The 18,954-nt window shown below is 43.8% G+C and overlaps 1 protein-coding gene across 2 annotated transcripts in view; it reads right to left on the bottom strand.

The window, feature by feature from the left end:
- PIP5K1B (phosphatidylinositol-4-phosphate 5-kinase type 1 beta) overlaps positions 1 to 18,954 on the bottom strand; it is a 331,727-nt gene that overhangs the window by 204,550 nt on the left and 108,223 nt on the right. For both annotated transcript variants that reach the window (XM_069228675.1, XM_069228680.1), the window contains exon 3: positions 16,343 to 16,411. In XM_069228675.1, the coding sequence (XP_069084776.1) occupies positions 16,343 to 16,411 (69 nt within the window). The remainder of the gene's footprint in view (positions 1 to 16,342; positions 16,412 to 18,954) is intronic.

Below are 18,954 nucleotides of genomic sequence, written 5' to 3'. Positions count from 1 at the left end.
CAAATACTTAACAATTAGTTATTATCAATTAAATAATCCCGCACTGGTTTATTACCCTGTGTACAAGGGGCAGTGCAAGTAGTGTGAAAAGGAAATTTAACTTGCAATGAGTAATTTGCCGGAATTGCCACACAATGGTGTCAAGTTTTGAGTAGCCAGCTCACTAGAAGTACAATGTTGTTTCCTTTTTTAAATGCGCTCAAAAGAAGAAAATTGCTCTTCAGTCTTTTAAATGCAAGGAATGATTTATTGTCAGTTATCTTGCCTCTAGACACATCCCTATCAAAGAGATGCTTCACTAACTATATGACTTCAGAGGCCATCAAAACCGAAAGTTAAGCCATTGTTGCATTGTCAACAAAATCCACCTTCAAGCAAACAACCTTCGCTTTCTAGAAATGCCCCGGCTGTGAACTTTATAATGGACTTTGTTGGAGTCCAAAGCTGACAGATGCGGTTTTGTTCAATTTCCAGTAAATGGAGGGGCTTCTGGAGAGTCTATGCTGCACTCACTCACTCCCCCATCACCAGTTATCCTCTGTGCTGCTCCGTTTCTATTATCAAGTCTTTGTCCTGTTCAAGGCACGTTGTAGTGCCTCTTCTGTGGGCTCTCAGACAGTCAGTGGTTCTTGGATGACGTCCGCCGTGGATCCTATTATTGACAGATAAAATCCCAGGGTCTAAAGTACTATTGCAATCCATCTGGATAACCAAGTTACTCTACTTGTACACGGGAATCTCCAAGGACAGGTAGGTCCTGCAGTCACAGCTCACTCCAGAAGGGAGTCGGGGTTTGGACCTCAGATACAATGTGACCCAATACACCCACACAATAAAATAAATGCCCAGTGATAGCTGCTTAATTTGAAAAAATGACCTTTATTTCAAGGTAGGTGAAGTCAGTGCTTAATTTGTAAATAAAAACGTGCCGGTGCCCAAAGCTTCTCCTCTGAAACACGCGGCTGCTGCAATTAAATGTGCGGGCACAGAATACAGAGGCAGCATAATCCTGAATCCATCTCGGGCCTCTGTAATCCATTTACAGCCACTCCCTGCCCCTTCAGCTCACTCCTGCAGCTTTCTGCTTTCTCCTATTGTTATGCTTTTTCAGTTTTCTCTTCCTCCGACTTTCCCATATGTGTCTTTTGCTCGCAGTAAATGCTTGAGGCAGAAAAATAAGCGCCAGCCTTCAAAAGTAAGTGCTGGTGCTCTGCACCGGAAACAACAAGCACAAATTAAGCACTGGGTAAAGTGGATAAAAAGGAACGCAGCAGAAATAAGAAGGTGCTTGCAACTTCTAAAGCTGAATAGCAGACCCAATCTTTTTTATAGTTCTTACACAGTGAGCAGGAGAACTGTAATCAAAATAGCATGGGGGTGAGGGGGTATACATGCATCCCACCCCTAGTGGTGCCCCGGTTGCTAAATATGAAGGCTGCCTTATCTTTATTCTGCCTCATACCTCTTTCTTCCACCACCCTACATTTCCTGTCTCTTTATCTTATCCTTGCAGGTTCTTTTTTATCCATGCCTTCTTTATTTTCCATTGTTCCATCTTCCTCTTTCTTGCTCCCTTTTATGCATTTTTCTCGCTTGCCCAAGGAAGAGTCTGAGGTTGAAAAGTAAATCCTGACTAACAAAAGTGAGCACTCGTGCCCATCAACTCTAGAAAAGTTCAGGCCTCAGTTGTTGACTACTAGTTTCTTAGCAATTCTGAATGGAGGGAAGGTTAACTCAATGGGTTTGAGTTCTAGTTGCTGAGAACTTGTCACAAATTTAAAAAAGTTCCAAACATAAAATGGAAATTCAAATCCTCTCAAAGGGGCATTTCAGTTGTGCAAAATATCACAAACTGAAATTTCTTGTGTCCATTAACTGGGGTGAACTAGTTTCGGAGGTCAGTGACAGGGTCAGGGTGTTACATTTCAGGAGTAGACCAGTTGCATCTCCAACTAGCCTCTTAATAGCAATGGTAATACAAGGTGACCAGTGGTTTGAGAATGTACCTAAGCTACAAAGTAGATCTCCAGGGGTATGAAACTTTAGGAGTCTAGATTGTGCATATGTCTCTTTGGAGTTATCTAATAGGTGAGTCACTTACTGGAAAGGTAAAAGCTACTGACCTAACTTGTTCTACCTAGTAACTGGAAACATTGTACTGGCAGACTTTTAAACTATCATATATCGGGGACTTTACATCTAAGAGGGTAGGTGGAGTCTCTTCTGGCATAAGGTCGACCAGCCTCAACCAACATGACACCCCGAGAACCTAAAGTAAAAGGAACATTGTTGAGTCACACCTATGCTGGATAGAGAGTAATACAGGCTCCAATACTCCAGGTTTGAAGGGGCAGTTTATGTTCACCACCTGGTGTTGTGTTTTTGTGGTTCAATCTTAGCTTTCCCTTGGCCATTCAGTAAAGAAGATATCTTCAGGTTCAGACATTGCCTGCTGGCTTAAAAATCCTGTGCCCCAAGGCAGGCTTTGTTCATTGTGCCATCTCCAAAGAAGGGGCAGCTGAGCCTTGCTCCTGCACTCTTGTTCAGACTGCATGACTTTGTCTCTATTGAGGGCAGATCCACTGAAATCATCCCAGCAGGTCAGAGTAGTAGAGCTCATCAAATGGCATAGACCTGGGGTCATATTGTAGGAGCGCCCCGGGACGCAACGGCCATGTGTGCCTGCTTTCCGTGCCCCTGGGGCACTTTGGTATTACAGAAGGGGCCACGGATGCTTGTGCGGCCCCTTCTGTAATTCAGACAGTGCTGGCGCACACATGGAGCTGGCGCTATCAGCAGAGGGTGTTCCCTCATTTGCATGAGGGCACGGCCCCATGCAAATGTAAGAATCCCTTTTCCTCCACACCCTCGCCATATTATCGACATGGGCCCAGAGCCAAAGAAGCTGTAAGGAGGTGCACTGACAGGGTGCCACCTAAAAGGTGGTGCACTGTCAGGCGCGCCCCCTAATGGCAGCCCTCTGGAGGGGGATGGGGGCCCCCAGGACATCACCTAGCAGGTGGGTGCAGTTATTCATGCCTTTTTTTAGGTTTTACATGTAAGTAGCTTGTGCAATCCATGTCAACCACACTGCATGTTATCATTACTTTAGGGGCCTTTGGTCAGCATCCTTCAGCTATTGACTTACTTTGCCTTGAACCCTTCAGCGATTGGCTGACATCACTGTCATTCATATTTTAGATCAAGCCTACAGGAGAGTTTTGCAACCACTGTTTTTATATAGACTGACTAGGCATGTCCTTCATAGGGATTACTTTACATGTCACTGATATGCACAAATGTGTTGTATTGTGTGCAATTGCACATTTCGTGACATTTGGCCATGGTCAATGACTACGTGTTAGAATAGTAAATTAATATGTAGAAAAGGTGAAAAATAAGTGCGAGTGAAGCACAAAAAGGATTGGAACTCCTTGAAGCACTTTGCAGTTGCTGAGCCCATCTAAATGAAGGATACATTTAAAATGGGGAAGGGATTGGGGACCAGATTGAGAGCTAGGTGGAATGAAAAGAGAATATGTGGAGAAGACAGGAAAAAACGGGGAAAGAAAGCAAGGAAACATACCCATTCTAATGGAATGCTGAAAATAAAATAAAAAGTGTTCCGTTATTATGAAGTAGAACTCATCTAGTCAGAACACTGTGACACTGAAGTGGTCCAAGGCAGGGCAAACACAAGAACAGGGAGAATAGCCATTGTATCAAGAAGAAACATCTGAGATAGAGAACAACCCATCCCCTCCTAACAAATGGGTTGACCTAAAGTGTGTTATCTATTGAAAACAACAGTTATGCCTACTGACATCTAAAGCCATCTGTAGCCAAACCTTAAATGGGCTGCTTTATTTTCTGTAGCACCCATTTTGGTTTATCAGTGCTTGCTCCCCAGTGCTGCCGCACTGGTGGCTGATTGTTTATAAACATGTTGACCAACCAGGAGTAACATTCTATGTACACTATTATTGGTTTGCCATTCAAGAATGGCTGCCATGTTTAAAATCAGTCAACCAGCGGCGCAGCAGCGCTTTGGGAGAGCAAACAAGCATCTGAAAAATTGTATGCTCCAGAAAAGAAAGATACCCCTTTTTAGGGTTCAGCGCAAAACGCTCTGTCCCTGCTGTAATCTCTCTATGGGCTTGTAACCACGCCCACCACATGCCCATGAGTTTGGCTGGTTGGCTTTCGTTAGTGGAAGGCATGCATACGTCATGCCTTTTCCGGTGTTTACCCCTCCTCGAGTGCACCGGCCAACTACTGAAAACATACGAGACTCCTTGTTTTCCGTATGGTTTCAAACTACTTTTTTCTATTTATTTCCTACGCAGCACGATCTTGCAGTAGTCGAGCGCTTTGCATCACATCGACCCTGTTACATGGATAATTGCATTTTTGCCGATAATACGTTTGACTGCGATAGCTCTTACTCGAGCAAACGTGAGACCCATTGCATTGCAAATGCTTGTTTCATTAGCAACTATTTTTTAGATGCTAGGTTTTCTTTTCAGTATGCTAACAAGCATTGTCAAAACCAGAAGCACACAGTACAAACATTATACCTATTGGATTTGCTACTTCTTGTTGTAAGATGGTAGAGATATAAGAATTATAGTTCATAACAAAAGGAGTTTTATTTGTAATCATCTTGCAAATGCACACAGAACTATTCTTGTTATAGGTAGGATTAGGTAACTTTCCAGGGTTGAAAATTAAAGGTACATCCCATTTTTCTTGCAACTGTAGGACGAGGGGGCTACCTTTTAAGAAAAATATTTTCTCTGTAGAGAAAAACAGTGAATGTGAAAATGCACCTTTCCACATGATTTATTGATGCAGATTTTCCACATACTGGAAAATGTGCATAAGAATTTTTTGGTAAAATGAATACTAGAAATGTATCACTCTTGTAGATTTTGTGTTGTATTGCTGATATTCTCTGGGAATTATCAGTAAACCAGAAACCAGCTCCAGGTTTAGGAGGGTACCTACTGCAATCATTTTCCGATTTTTGAACGCAGGGCTTTAGGAAGAAGACATAAACGTCAGCAACAACAAAAAAAATCTGTAAAATCTTTGTGCATTGTACATTAAAGTGATTAAATAATGTTGGGGATGGGTTTGCAAGGATTAGTTTCAGGGGGAATTAGCAATGGCGGCCACCAAGAAACCTCGAGCAGCACTATAATTTATTCATATATGGAGTTTCTGACAACGCAGACTAATCGACGATTCCCGATTACATTGTTCCTTTATTCCATTCGCCCATAAGCAAAGACGGTTTTGACACTTTTGTTTTGTCCTCTTTAGCCGACTCGTGCTTTCGTCACCGTAAATGGAAAATACCTGCCCTGTCACCTTTTCCGTTTAGATTTTGCCTCGTGGGCATCTTACGATGTACGTGGTAGGTGGACATTTTCCATACGTCTAATTCCCATTTTGCATGCACTCCAGAAATTCATTTATCTTCGGTAAACACAGCAGACAGCCGGGCTCCGCTCAGCCCTACTAGGGATGGGAAGCAGAAGGACAAGGGTTCGAAGCTGTGGCGGGACAGCGTCCAAAGTAAACCTATGCGAGTTCACCTCACAGAATGAAACCATTTACATTCATGTCTGTCGTGATTTTACCCTCCAATTTATACACTGACTGCTCACACGTTAAGTAACCATGCCATTCTTGTGAAAGGCTGACTTTCAAGCATGCTATTTGCTGCTCCGCTCTTGGTATTTTTAATTTAACATTAAAATGAAACATTAAGGAGGTTTGTTTTTAATTCGCCTTCTAAATAATATAACACTACCAAATATGTTACGAATCCTCGGTGCTTCTAACAACGTTACATGTTGCAGTCCACTTTTAGGATGTCCCCATGTGCAAGTCTCTAATTAAATGCCCCCAAAACACCTCATTGTTTATACCACAAATAATGTAAACAATGCATGCCCCTTCTACGTTTGCGAGGGCCAACAGTTGTGTTTGAGGGCATGTAGACAGGTGGGAGACTTTTGGCACACACTTCGGACATGCCCCATTCCGGTAGGGGACTGGCAGTGGTTTGCCCCAAATCACTCAGATATCTTTCGATGGTAGTGTGCATGTCGTCTTCCTGGCTGGCCAACTGGGATGAACTGACTCCCTCGAAGTATACTAAGCTGTTTTTTATCTTGGGACTAAGGGTCAAGCGCCACGACATGGCTAGGAGGTGAGGGAGCGGTGACGCTCAAACCAGAGAGGAATGGCGTTTCAACATTGACTCAATCAGTTGATTTCTATAGCGCTGCTTGTCACTCATGAGGGTATCCAGGCGCTGGCAGAGCCCAGTGGTTCAGTCGAAGAGCAGGGCCTTCTATGATTTTTGGAACTCTGGTAGTGACGGGGAGGCCCGGAGGTGTAAAGGAAGGTCGATCCATGTCTTTGCTGCGATGTAGGAGAAGGGGAATCCACCACTTCTGTGGATGTAGGGGGTGGAAGTGACCGCGAGGCGGTAGAATGGAGGTGTCTGGTAGGCTGTCTGGTTGGCTGGTGTAAGGTCAGGTGGTGGCTGATGTAGGCGGGCCACAGCTGTGAAGGGCTTTGTGTGAACGGGTTTGCAGCCTGAACTGGCATCTCTCCTGCACTGGGAGCCAGTGGGGTTCCTTGAGGTGAGGCATGATGTGGTTTCAACGGGGGAGGTCAAGTCAGGCAGCTGCATTCTGTATGACCTGGAGTCTGGTGTATGCTGGCTGAAAAAAATGTTTATGAGCTAGAGTCATCTGCAAAAAAATGTATAAGATGTAGATGTCTTGATGAGATATCAGGAGTGGTCAGAGATGGCTCTCACCGCCCGCCCCCCCTTCCCCAATTATGATCTCCTGATGCCAGCCTCTGAGACTGGATAGATGCATCTTGATTAAGGTATCTGGTGATGCATTAGGCAGAGGAGAATTCTGTCATGCTCTGAACTCCTGGGGGACTCCTTGACTGAACCACCTTCTGATGATCCTCTTACACTGACTGCTTGTTGCTTTGAACAAACGGTTCTGTTGAGATTTTTTATCAGTCATTCTATGGAAAATCAATAAAAATGTTTTTAATGTATTTAAAAAAAAATCAATGCATGCCCTTCCAGTGCTTTCGCCACCGAACTGCAAACTGATCAACACAATACAATACAATTCCATTTATAAAGTGCATGGCTACCCCACTGGGGTTTCCCAGCACTAATAGATCCAAAACATATATATGAGCATTATCTTTTAGAAGAGCTAGGTCATAAGCATCTTCCGGAACGGAGAATAGGAATTACAGATGCAAAGAGTAGATGAAAATAAACTTCCTCCTTGTTTTATCCTTTGTGGTTAAAATGCTATTAGTAAATGTGCTTGTCTTACAAATCTACTTCAGGTTACCCTTAACATATTTCCACTCATAGATGCACAGGCTCATCTATGCCACCCACTTGATCTCCAGCAACAACACCCTCAACTCTGTCTAGTGTGCATCTAGCCTCTAGTCTTAAAATAGGACTGATCCCTTTTTCTGTCCTAGGTGTTTTTAAATTGTGCTGTTGGTTTACTGCCCCACTCCATTCGGTAGGCAACATGCAAGCACCTCTTTGTATGACAAACACCCCTTTTAGTGACCCCTTGTTTTTGTGAGAAAACAAGGATGATAAAAATAAAACATCAGGAGAAAGACGTGAACTTCAGAGATGACCAAAGGTAAAGCCAACTACACAAGCTACAAGATTGTCCTTCCTTATACTCTGTTAAGAATGGTAAGGAATGGAAATGCAATTTCTCTCTGAACAGCCACCCGCTGTAGACAGATAGTGAGAGTCCTAGAGTGGAATAGCGACAATAAATCTCATTCCATTTTTGCTTTTCAGACAAATTGCTGCATCTGAACTATGCAGATGCAAAAATGAGTGTCCAAAAGCAACATAGGCAAGTCCGGGGATAATCCACACCACAATCACGTTTTGCAAAACAGCTTTGCATCAAGAACTGTGAGAAAACTAAAAGATCTGCCAAAATAATTTGCTTTCCAAAATACGAATTACTACGTTGACAAAAAGATCACATCTTCAAATCAGATTTTTGTGGCTCTTCCCTCATGTATTGTGTCCCCAACCGTCCAACCTCAATTACAACTATAACACTTCTACTGTAATACAAATGCCTCTTTTATTCCTAATTGAAATACAGACACACAGAGAAGCTAAACTCCTTCACAAGATGTGTAAGTCAACGACTTCATATTTGCAATTTCCCAATATAAGCAAACATGTACATCATGCTTTGTCCTAATCTACTGCCCACTTTTCTGAACAATATATGAAAACTCAGATCAATAAAATAAAAAAATTAAATCAATAGTGGGCAGCTTCATCACCTTAGGATAACATCCATACATAGTGTGTGCAAATAGAGACAATGTGCAGTGGCTTCACTTTTTAAGAACTTAACTGGCACCCCAAACTACAAACCAAAACGTATCTAATTCCCAAAAACATAACCAAATCACAGAACTTCATAATGTTCGAGTTGCTATTATATGAGTTAGCATAATTGTGACTGCTATGCAAGATACTACCTCTACTGAGACATTTTTTAAATAATCCCACTGGGTCGCAATTAAAAATTATTCCTTTCCAGTGATGAAGGCCAGATACTCCTTAGGAAATTAAAACTCAGCGATTGCATGTATAATGTGATCCCCAGGATGGTGTGCTCCTCTTTTTAAAGAAGATTGTTCTGGGACAATTCAAACGATCATAATTGTGGTACTGGAAACAGCGTATATTCATGCTTCACAGTAACAACTTTAAATGAACCCGTTATCGACCAAGCATCCTAGTTTGAATAAGTTACTAGAAAAGATGGCTACCGAGCAATTGCAGTCTCCTTTGGCCAACGACACTCTCCTGCATTCCAGCCAATCTTCTACTCATGTCATAAGATATCAGCTATTAGCATTGTCATGTATCAGATAATGTTCCATTTTGGTGCAATAAGTGGCACTCAAAATGAAGGCCCAACAAATTGTGCTTCAGAGGCTTTCCATGGTAGCAGGAGTTACTGGTGTCCTTCTGAGAAGGTTGCAGCCCCTCTGCCTCAACAATCAACTACTTTTAAATTGGAAACTTTTATTTCGGTAGCCAATGATCTATAGTCCAAGCTGCCCCGTCTCTAGTGCCATCTTTTAAATATCTGTTTGCATCCTTTCCTCACCATCATTCAAGGATGGGATTTGTCCTTGCAGAGCCAAACTGCTGACATGCAACTCATTGTAGGGATTGATGACACCTCTGCTCACATTGAAAGCCTGCAAGCTTGCTTGATAGAGATTCAGGCTTTGATGCATAACAGTTGGCTGCAGCCTACTGCCAATACGACAAAGAGGATGGTATTAGGGGCAAAGGAGCAGCTAGCCACTCCAGGTCCACTTAGATCATACATAAAGTGCTGTTGTAAAAAAAAGCCAAGAACTTTGGGATCATGCAGGCATGGTCACGTGAAACTGCTTTTCCAATATCCATAGATTAAGAACACTCTTATTTTATTCCAAATACTGTGATTGCTTGTTACACAATAGTCATTCCCACACATAGGTACTGCTAAGGAGCTGCTCTGCAAGCTCCAGATGTCACAGAATGGTGTAGTCAGGACGGAGGAAGGTTTGAAGAGATCTGACCTTGTCTCTGAAGCAAGGATCACTCTGCATTATTGTGAGGTGGAGAAATGGATTGATCAGGAGTGTTTTGATATACTGCATAGTAAGCAGAGGGGAGGAGAGTTTACCTAACTGCCAGAGCCACTGACTTTGGAACCAGGAAGCTTTGGCTCAAAATCTCGTGATTCTTGGCAAATTACGTAAATACTTAATCTAGCTATATGCATTGACAAACTGTTACTGTTGTCTGCTGCTGCATACCTTATGATGACAACAGATTTTTTGACAGCAGAAGTTGCAATTAAAATTGAATTGTGACCTATTTTTCAATCAATTGACTTAGGGCCTGATTTAGAACTTGGTGGATGGGTTACTACGTCACAACGGTGACGGATATCCCGTCCGCCAAAATCCAAATCCTAATATAGCCTATGGGATTTAGATTTCTGCGGACAGGATATCCAACACCGTTGTGACAAAGTAGCCTGTCTGCCAAGTTCTAAATCAGGCCTTTAGCCCTGATGCATGGTTCCCTGATAAGTTGGTCATTACTGTTACCCAACTCTACAGTATGCCATGTAGCATAGACAAGATAGAAGGCCAAAGCAGGACTGCTGGGACTCCAATCTTTACTCTAAAGGCAGCACGCAAATCACTCATGTACCTGCTCAGTTTTTTTCCAGCTTTGACTGTTGACTGTTTTTACAGCACCCATTTCCTGGTCTTGTTCTCCTTACTCACGTCAGTATCACTGACATTTCAAGTTGGATTCGTTCCAATCTCCTGAAACCGAAGGCTGAGAAAACTAAGACGCCCAACCCCAGCAGCAAACAAAAACAAAACTGAACTAATCTCAGAAATCTCAAACCAACCATAGACGAAGCCATCATCTTGTCAAACACACTTGTCAAATGTCTTGGTTACTGTTTAGTAAGTTCTTTGTTGCAACACCTCAGGTTTGCTTGACGATGTGAAGCAAATTGTATAAACTAAGGTGTCCAGTTTAACTTCTGTTCTCTGCCAGCGTTGATATTTCTATGACACGTAGCTATGTGCACAAATCTCTTTTCACCTCCACTTTTTTCACTGCATCCGGTCCCCTCGAAAATAAATTTGCATGTCTGCGTTGCATACAAGTAACAGGTGTGAGAGAGGGTGCGGGGGGCATTTACTTGCATTGGAATTCTTGTAATTGAAGATTCTTAATTACTGAGGCCAACAACTCCTTCGCCCTCATCATATGTCCCCACACCGCACACACATTTGTTCTACAGGTGATTCCGCTGAGCATCTCAATGAAAATACGACAATATCGGCCATCCACGAGCCGTGTTGTGTTCATTTAATATACTGCTAATAGGAATTGAGTGAGCCATTATCTAGGTCCTGGGGTAACTCCCCCAACCACTGGTAGAAGCCTAAAAAGTTAGTATGTTATGGTTTGCATTAAAAATAAAATTAACTCCAGTCACAAATGTCAAGACACAAATTTGTTTGTATAATACATTTTTCCCAGTCAAGGAGGTCAATTAAGCAGAGTGCCAGGGTTAGAAAAAATTACAAAGTACGACCTTTGTCTCAGAAGGATTTATAGGAAGTGACATCACTTTGCTGATCATTCCTGTGACCTCACACAGTGACGTCACTGTTACGGCAGGTGCTAAACAGCTATATATCTTCTCAAACACATAAAGCTAGTGTGCTGCCAGAATATGCCGGGATGAAGTCATTACATGCCAAAGCCATAGGATCACATACCCAGGGGTAGCAATCACATCATATCAGGCACAAGAATCCCATATCAAAGTAATGCTTCAAATAACCAGTACCGTCTCAAATAGAGTATCTTCAAATGTCAAAGTGTACCTTCAAACATCCTAGTACTACTTAAAATGTCCAATTACTAGCTCATATGCTCAATTACCCCCTCACATGCTCAATGATTCCTTTAATGCCCACTTACAGCTTTAAATGAATGGGCGCAGCATTAAAGGCACAGTCAGACATGCCAAAGAACAGCTTCTAATGCAAGGCACTACACTCAAACCCACTGATATAGCTTTAACTATGAGCTAATTGCAATAAGTGCCAAAACACAGATTAAAGTGCCCAAAGGTAGTATAGGTACCAGTAGCATAGGTACTATTGGTAAAAAGCACTTGTATGAGATTGGGGAAAAGGCCATGTACAAGGGCTCGGCCATTAATGCACAAGATCACCATGATGATGAGTACAAACTGTGCTCCACTGATAGTATAATTAGCCAGCCAGCCAGCATGCACAAGGATGCTAATGGAGGGGACATAAACGTATGAAAGCACCAAATTGATTAATTTTTCTGTGGGTGAAAAATAGCACTTTGGAAGTCATACTGGGAGAGTGTTGCTGGTAAACTCTGCTCATGACCAAGTGTAGGAGGCTGGCCTGGCTTATAGTGGGTACCTTGTGGTACTTACACCCTGTGCCAGGTCCAGTTATCCCTTATTAGTAGAATAGAGGTGTTTCTAGCAGCTTAGACTGATAGAAGGTAGCTATGGCAAAGCAGCTTAGGCTGAACTAGGAGACATGCAAAGCTCCTACTATACCACTTATATCATATAGCTCAATATCATAAGAAAACACAATACTCAGAGTTACTAAAAATAAAGGTACTTTATTTTTATGACAATATGCCACAAGTATCTCAGTGAGTACCCTCAGTTAGAAGGTAAGTAATATACACAAGTCATATGTACACAAACCCAAAACAGGTAAGTAATAGTAAGAAGATGAATGCAAACAGTGTAGAATTACAATAGGATGCAATAGGTGAACATAGGTCTAGGGGCAACACAAACCATATACTCCAAAAGTGGAATGCGAATCACAAATGGCCCCCAGACCTATGGGAGCTTGTAGAGGGTCGCTGGGACTGTAAGAAAACAGTCAGGGTGCCCAAGATACCCCACCCCAAGACCCTGAAAAGTAGGAGTAAAGTTCCCCTATTACCCCAAAAGGACACAATAGTCGTGATAGGAGGATTCTGCAATAACCACAAACACCAGCAAAGCACTGAAGACGGATTCCTGGACCTGAGGACCTGCAAGACAAGGGGACCAAGTCCAAGAGTCGCGATAGTGTCCAGGGGGGGGCGGAGCCCAGGAAACCCCAGATGAAGGTGCAAAGAGGCTGCCTCCAAGTGGAAGAAGTCAAGGATTCTGCAACAATGAAAAGGACCAGGAACTTCTCCTTTGGATGGAAGATGTCCCACGGCGTGCTGGATGTTGCAGAAGTGTTTCCACGCAGAAATACCGCAAACAAGCCTTGCTAGCTGCAAGAGTCGCGGTAGAGGTTTTTGGGTGCTGCTGGGGACCAGGAAGGACCAAGATGTCGCCCCTTGGAGGAGGAGACGGAGGGGGCGCTCGGCAACTCAGAAAGCCCCTACAGAAGCAGGCAGCACCAGCAGACGTACCGGAGCAGACACTTGGAAGATCTGAGGACAGCGGTCGACTCAGAGAAACAAAGGAGTGTCCCACGACGTCGGAGTCCAACTCGGAGGGTTGAGCACTGCAGGACGGAGTGCTGGGGACCCAGGCTAGGCTGTGCACAAAGGAATCCTTGGAGAAGTGCACAGAAGCCAGAGCAGCTGCAAATCACGCAGTACACAGGTTTGCAGTCTAGCGTGGGGAGGCAAGGACTTACCTCCACCAAACTTGGACTGAAGGATCACTGGACTGTGGGGGTCACTTGGATCTAGCTCCTGTGTTCCAGGGACCACGTTCGTCGAGATGAGAGGGGACCCAGAGGACTGGTGATGCAGAAGTTTGGTGCCTGCGCACAGGAGATTTCTTCGGGATTTCCAGTGCAGGGTGAAGGCAGACAGCCCTCAGAGCATGCACCACCAGGAAGCAGTCGAGAAAGCCGGCAGGATTAGGCGCTACAATGTTGCTGGTAGTCGTCTTGCTACTTTGTTGCGGTTTTGCAGGCGTCCTGGAGCAGTCAGTGGTCGATCCTTGGCAGAAGTCGAAGAGGGAAGTGAAGAGGAACTCTGGTGAGCGCTTGCATTCGTTATCTGAAGAATACCCCAGAGGAGAGACCCTAAATAGCCAGAAAAGGAGGTTTGGCTACCAAGAAAGGAGGATTGGATACCAAGAGAGGTAAGAGCCTATCAGAGTGGGTCTCTGACGTCACCTGCTGGCACTGGCCACTCAGAGCAGTCCAGTGTGCCCCCAACACCTCTGAATCCAAGATGGCAGAGGTCTGGGACACACTGGAGGAGCTCTGGGCACCTCTGGGTCACTCCCCTTTCCTTTGTCCAGTTTCGCGCTAGAGCAGGGCTGGGGGATCCCTGAACCGGTGTAGACTGGCTTATGCCGAGATGGACACCATCTGTGCCCATCAAAGCATTTCCAGAGGCTGGGGGAGGCTACTCCTCCCCAGCCCTTCACACCTATTTCTAAAGGGAGAAGGTGTAAGACCCTCTCTCAGAGGAAATCCTTTGTTCTGCCTTCCTGGGCCGGGGCTGCCCAGACCCGAGGAGGGCAGAATCCTATCTGAGGGGTTGACAGCAGCAGCAGCTGCAGTGGAAACCCCGGAAAGGCAGTTTGGCAGTACCCGGGTTCTATGCTAGAGACCCGAGGGGGCATGGAATTGTCCCCCCAATACCATAATGGTATTGGGGTGACAATTCCATGATCTTAGACATGTTACATGGCCATGTTCGGAGTTGCCATTGTGATGCTATACATCCTATGTATAGTGCACGCGTGTAATGGTGTCCCCGCACTCACAAAGTTCGGGGAATTTGCCCTGAACGATGTGGGGGCACCTTGGCTAGTGCCAGGGTGCCCAATCACTAAGTAACTTGGCACCTAACCTTCACCAAGTGAGGGTTAGACATATAGGTGACTTATAAGTTACTTATGTGCAGTGAAAAATGGCTGTGAAATAACGTGGACGTTTTTTCACTCAGGCTGCAGTGGCAGGCCTGTATAAGAATTGTCTGAGCTCCCTATGGGTGGCAAAAAAAATGCTGCCGCCCATAGGGATCTCCTGGAACCCCAATACCCTGTGTACCTAAGTACCATATACAAGGGAATTATATGGGTGTACCAGTGTGCCAATGAGAATAGGTAAATTTAGTCACTAGCCTGCAGTGACAATTTTAGAAAGCAGAGAGAGCATAAACACGGAGGTTCTGGTTAGCAGGGCCTCAGTGATACAGTTAGGCACCACACAGGGAACACATACATGGCACATACTATGAGCACTGGGGTCCTGCCTAGCAGGATCCCAGTGACACAAGGGCTAAAACACACATAAAGTGAAAATGGGGGTAACATGCCAGGCAAGATGGTACTTTCCTACACCGAGCAACCAACGAAGGACTTACAAGAATTGAACAGGGCGTGTGAGAGCATCCTTCTGATGTTTATTAGCTGGTACCTGATCACTATGGCCATTCTACTAACAGGACTTCAGCTGTATATCTGAACGGAAGAGCGTGCTGAAGTTTCATAAACCAAAGGTGTGGGAGCAAATATCAGTGGGGAAGTAAACAAGTACAATTCCTCGACAAGGAGAAAGCGGGGATGTAGATTATTTCTGTTTTGGACGTTTAGAGTGACAGCCCTATCCAGGAAAAACTAGTATCTAGGAAAAGGAATAGATCAAGAGAAGCCCTGTACACAGGACTGACTCCTGGAGAACACCAACCTGGAGTGGGGTGGTCACGGGCAGGAATAAACACAAAGAGAAAGAAAATGAGCAGGTTGTTAAGTAGGAACAGAACCTAGTGGTTTGTGCCAGCAATACCGAGAGGAGCCAGGCTATTCACCAAATGCGAGTAGTCGACAATATCAAATGCAGTTGACATCACTGTGTGTCACTACCGTGTGTAATTGATTATGGATTCCTGCTATGTTATTTTTCATGTTAATATGATAATTGCCAGTTTTGGGAGATGGTCCAGACATGAAAATGAAATAAATACATATTTAAAAAAATTCAAATGCAGTTGACGTATCCAGTAGAATAAAGATAGAGGACAGGTAATGGGAGCTGAGATGTTAAGGTTTAATACTTAGCGTTATTCGGGATCCTTTGAGTGGAGCATCCGGAAGCCAGACCTAAGTGATCGAGTAAGTTATTGTTGGCGAAGTACTGGGCAAGTTGGTTAAGATGTTTAAGAACCTTAGCGAAGAAAGGGCTAGGAGACAGGCCGACGGGGGGCGCTCTTGAGTATTTCAGTAGACATAATGCTAAAGCTGACTTAAAGCACTGAGGGAAAACCCTGGAAAATAAGAGATGATGAACAGATGAGTGAGAAATGAAAAAAGGCAAGAGGCGTGATGAAGTGAGGACTAGAGGGCTAGGAGTGGCACTGGAGGGGTAAATCTGTACGAGATGTGCCGAAGGATTAGCAGCTGACCTTCTATGGCTCTTTGACATAAGATTCTCACCGGACTGTTGAACGGATTATCTCTCTGGTACCAAACCCATTGTTGCTCTCACTAATCAAGCCCCCTTGATAAACTTCATAAACAGCAGGTGATATCTTCCGTCCTGATTAATTGCCCCCATTTTCTACACCTTGTGCAACTTTCTGTCTCTCAGAACTGAACTAGTTTAGACACCACATTGTTTAAGGCAGTCTGACTTCCAGCTGGAATATATAACACTGTAGGCTTACCTTTTTATATGTTTTCTCCCCATTTGGATTCACAGCTGTTGCATCTCCATTTTCGGTCGAGGAAGACATCTATAGAAACAGAAATCGAGGGTACACAATGTTTTTTCTCGTTTCCATGGTGTAATATTTGAAGAAAACACATTTGCTCGATAATGAAGGAAATTAAAAATATTAAAGCAACCCCTGTGAGGCTCTTGTTTTTTTTTTACGTTTCAGACTAGACATGTTTACGATACTTTTATTAAATTGCCCTATAGAGATTATTGTACCCTCAGGCCCCATGTTCTTGGCACGAGTAATTGTTTTAATTAATGTTATTGTACAAGAAGACTTCCTGTTCTTAGGAAGAGATGATCATGTACTCAGTTTACCTCTCGGAAATGCTGCGTTCTATGCATGAGCACCTAGAGAATTAGTAAAACGCGTTCCAAGAAATAGCCGCGCATGTTAATTTAACACAAATTCATTTTTGCATGTGTCATGCATTTATTCTATTTAACTATGGGGAATGAGCTAATATTTTTGATGCCGCTCAGCATTACTACCGTGCGCCACCCACACTGAGATTAGTGCTGGAAGGTGCTTGGGAGATTCCCTAGACCTTTTAACCCAATGGAGGTTTGATTAAACTTCCCACCCAGAGGCAAGTCTTATTCTGTATTTTAATTGGAGCGCCACAAAAGGTAAGGAGAATCGGTATGGTTTTAAGATGCAAACTTCATCACTAATGACATACAGTACAAAGTAATGTAATTAAAGGCTGAGGTAATCAAACATGCACAATATTTTTACAATCATAAGTTCCCTCCTCCCTACAAACTGATGTTGTTTTTCTTTGCTATTGTAAGAAACCCTCTTGGACATATAGATGCACAAGATAGGCTTCTTGTGCGTCAGTGTCTTCAGTAAAGGCAAATGGTTTAAACGAAATTTAAATGATTTTGATTTTCATAATGTACGCTACAACATGTTGAGAAATGCACAATTACAGTCTTTATTTTGGGTTGACCTTCTTGTAGTATACAAAAAATTGACGGATGCAATACCTGAACTAATCTCAGCCACTGGTAATTAGTCAGGGCCCAACCCAGTCCACCGTTAATCGGCACACTGTGCCACCTCAGTTTGGACCCAGCCATATGCAATTCAGTCTTGAACCTGAACAGAAGCAGAAGCAATCCAGGACTGGTTTTGCCCTCATTAAGGCTTATCAGCCAGGCATACAGGGGCGGCTCCTCCTCAATTGTGTAGAGGCGTCGCCCCCTAGCTGAGCCAGCAGATGAAAAATAAAACAATTGTTTTGCTATTTATTTTTCATAATTCTTCATCTGCTGGCTCAGCTTGCAGAGTGTACAGGGAGGGGTGGGACTCGGCCACAGGAGGTAGGAGAGGGGAGGAGGGGAGAGTGCACTAAGTGCGCATGTGTGTTTGGCCGGCCGGCTGAGACCGGTCAAACACACATGCGCACTTAGGTTTCTCCAACCCAACTGTATATACAGCCGAGCTGAAGAAACAGCACATACCCAAGGCTTGTGTCTGAGCAGCAGTGGCTGCTGCTTAGACCAATTCTGGCGCTGTGCACATGCTATGTTTAGCATGTAAGCAGTGCCAGGATTGCTGGGGAGCCTTTGCTCCCCAGCAAGAGAAGCGAGGCGGCATAAGAGGCCGCAGGAGACGGGCGGTGTGAGGTAAATGTTTTTATTTTATTTTATTTTTTATGTTGTTACCCCCCTTGACATTTGTGGCAGCTGCAGGAACACTTTGGTTCCAGTGGCCCAGTATGCAGGGACCCACTTGACATGTGCCAACACTAAAGAATTTTCATTCCAAGAAAAGGGTCACCTGCTACTAATTTTGTCAGCAGAGAGGAAAGGGAGTATCTCCCCCAATGCTAATGAAAGCAATAAAAGCTTGTTTTATATGCTGGACTGCTTGATTAGCCATCTTAGAGAACGCAACGTTGCCCAGGCAGCCCTTACACTAGACTCCATCATTATAGCACAAGCTTATTAGAAAGAGAAAAGGGTTATATGTTTGTTCAGCCCAAGGACATGGTCAGAGGCAAAAGGCACACTATAAGGCTGAGAGTTGCAAATGGCAGCTTCTGGTAAGAAAAGGACCCACAACCAAGACGGGGATAACAAGAACAGGGAATAGTATGGAGGGATTGAGAGGCAGATAAGGGGGCATAAACAGGAGATTGGCGGTATGACTGATTAATCTCAAATTAACTGCTTCAATACATCATTCAGGCAGTTAAAAGCATTTCTTCAGCATGATCTTCTTTTAAAATGCTTGAGGTATCTTTTGTTTGGTGAATTTCTTCTTCTCTTTGGAGAGAGTCATAGAGTAGTTCCATATATCCTCCTCTTCCTTCAATGACCTGTCTCAGGATAAAGATTGAGCAATCAACAGAAAACTTTGACTATGGTAAGCCTTTCTCTTTTATAGTTCTCACTCTAAGTTGATTGGTTTGTGTTCCCAGTTCTCTTCTCCACTTAAGGGTGATTAACTCCTCCCCTTGTGCAAATAATGGCCTTTTCCATACAAAAATGTACACCTGAGCGCCACAGTTTGACCACACAACCTGCTGCGGGACTCTGTATCCCAGG

Source organism: Pleurodeles waltl, chromosome 1_1, assembly GCF_031143425.1.
Source record: "Pleurodeles waltl isolate 20211129_DDA chromosome 1_1, aPleWal1.hap1.20221129, whole genome shotgun sequence".
Lineage (NCBI taxonomy): Eukaryota > Metazoa > Chordata > Amphibia > Caudata > Salamandridae > Pleurodeles > Pleurodeles waltl.
This window is presented reverse-complemented; position numbering and strand designations above follow the sequence as displayed.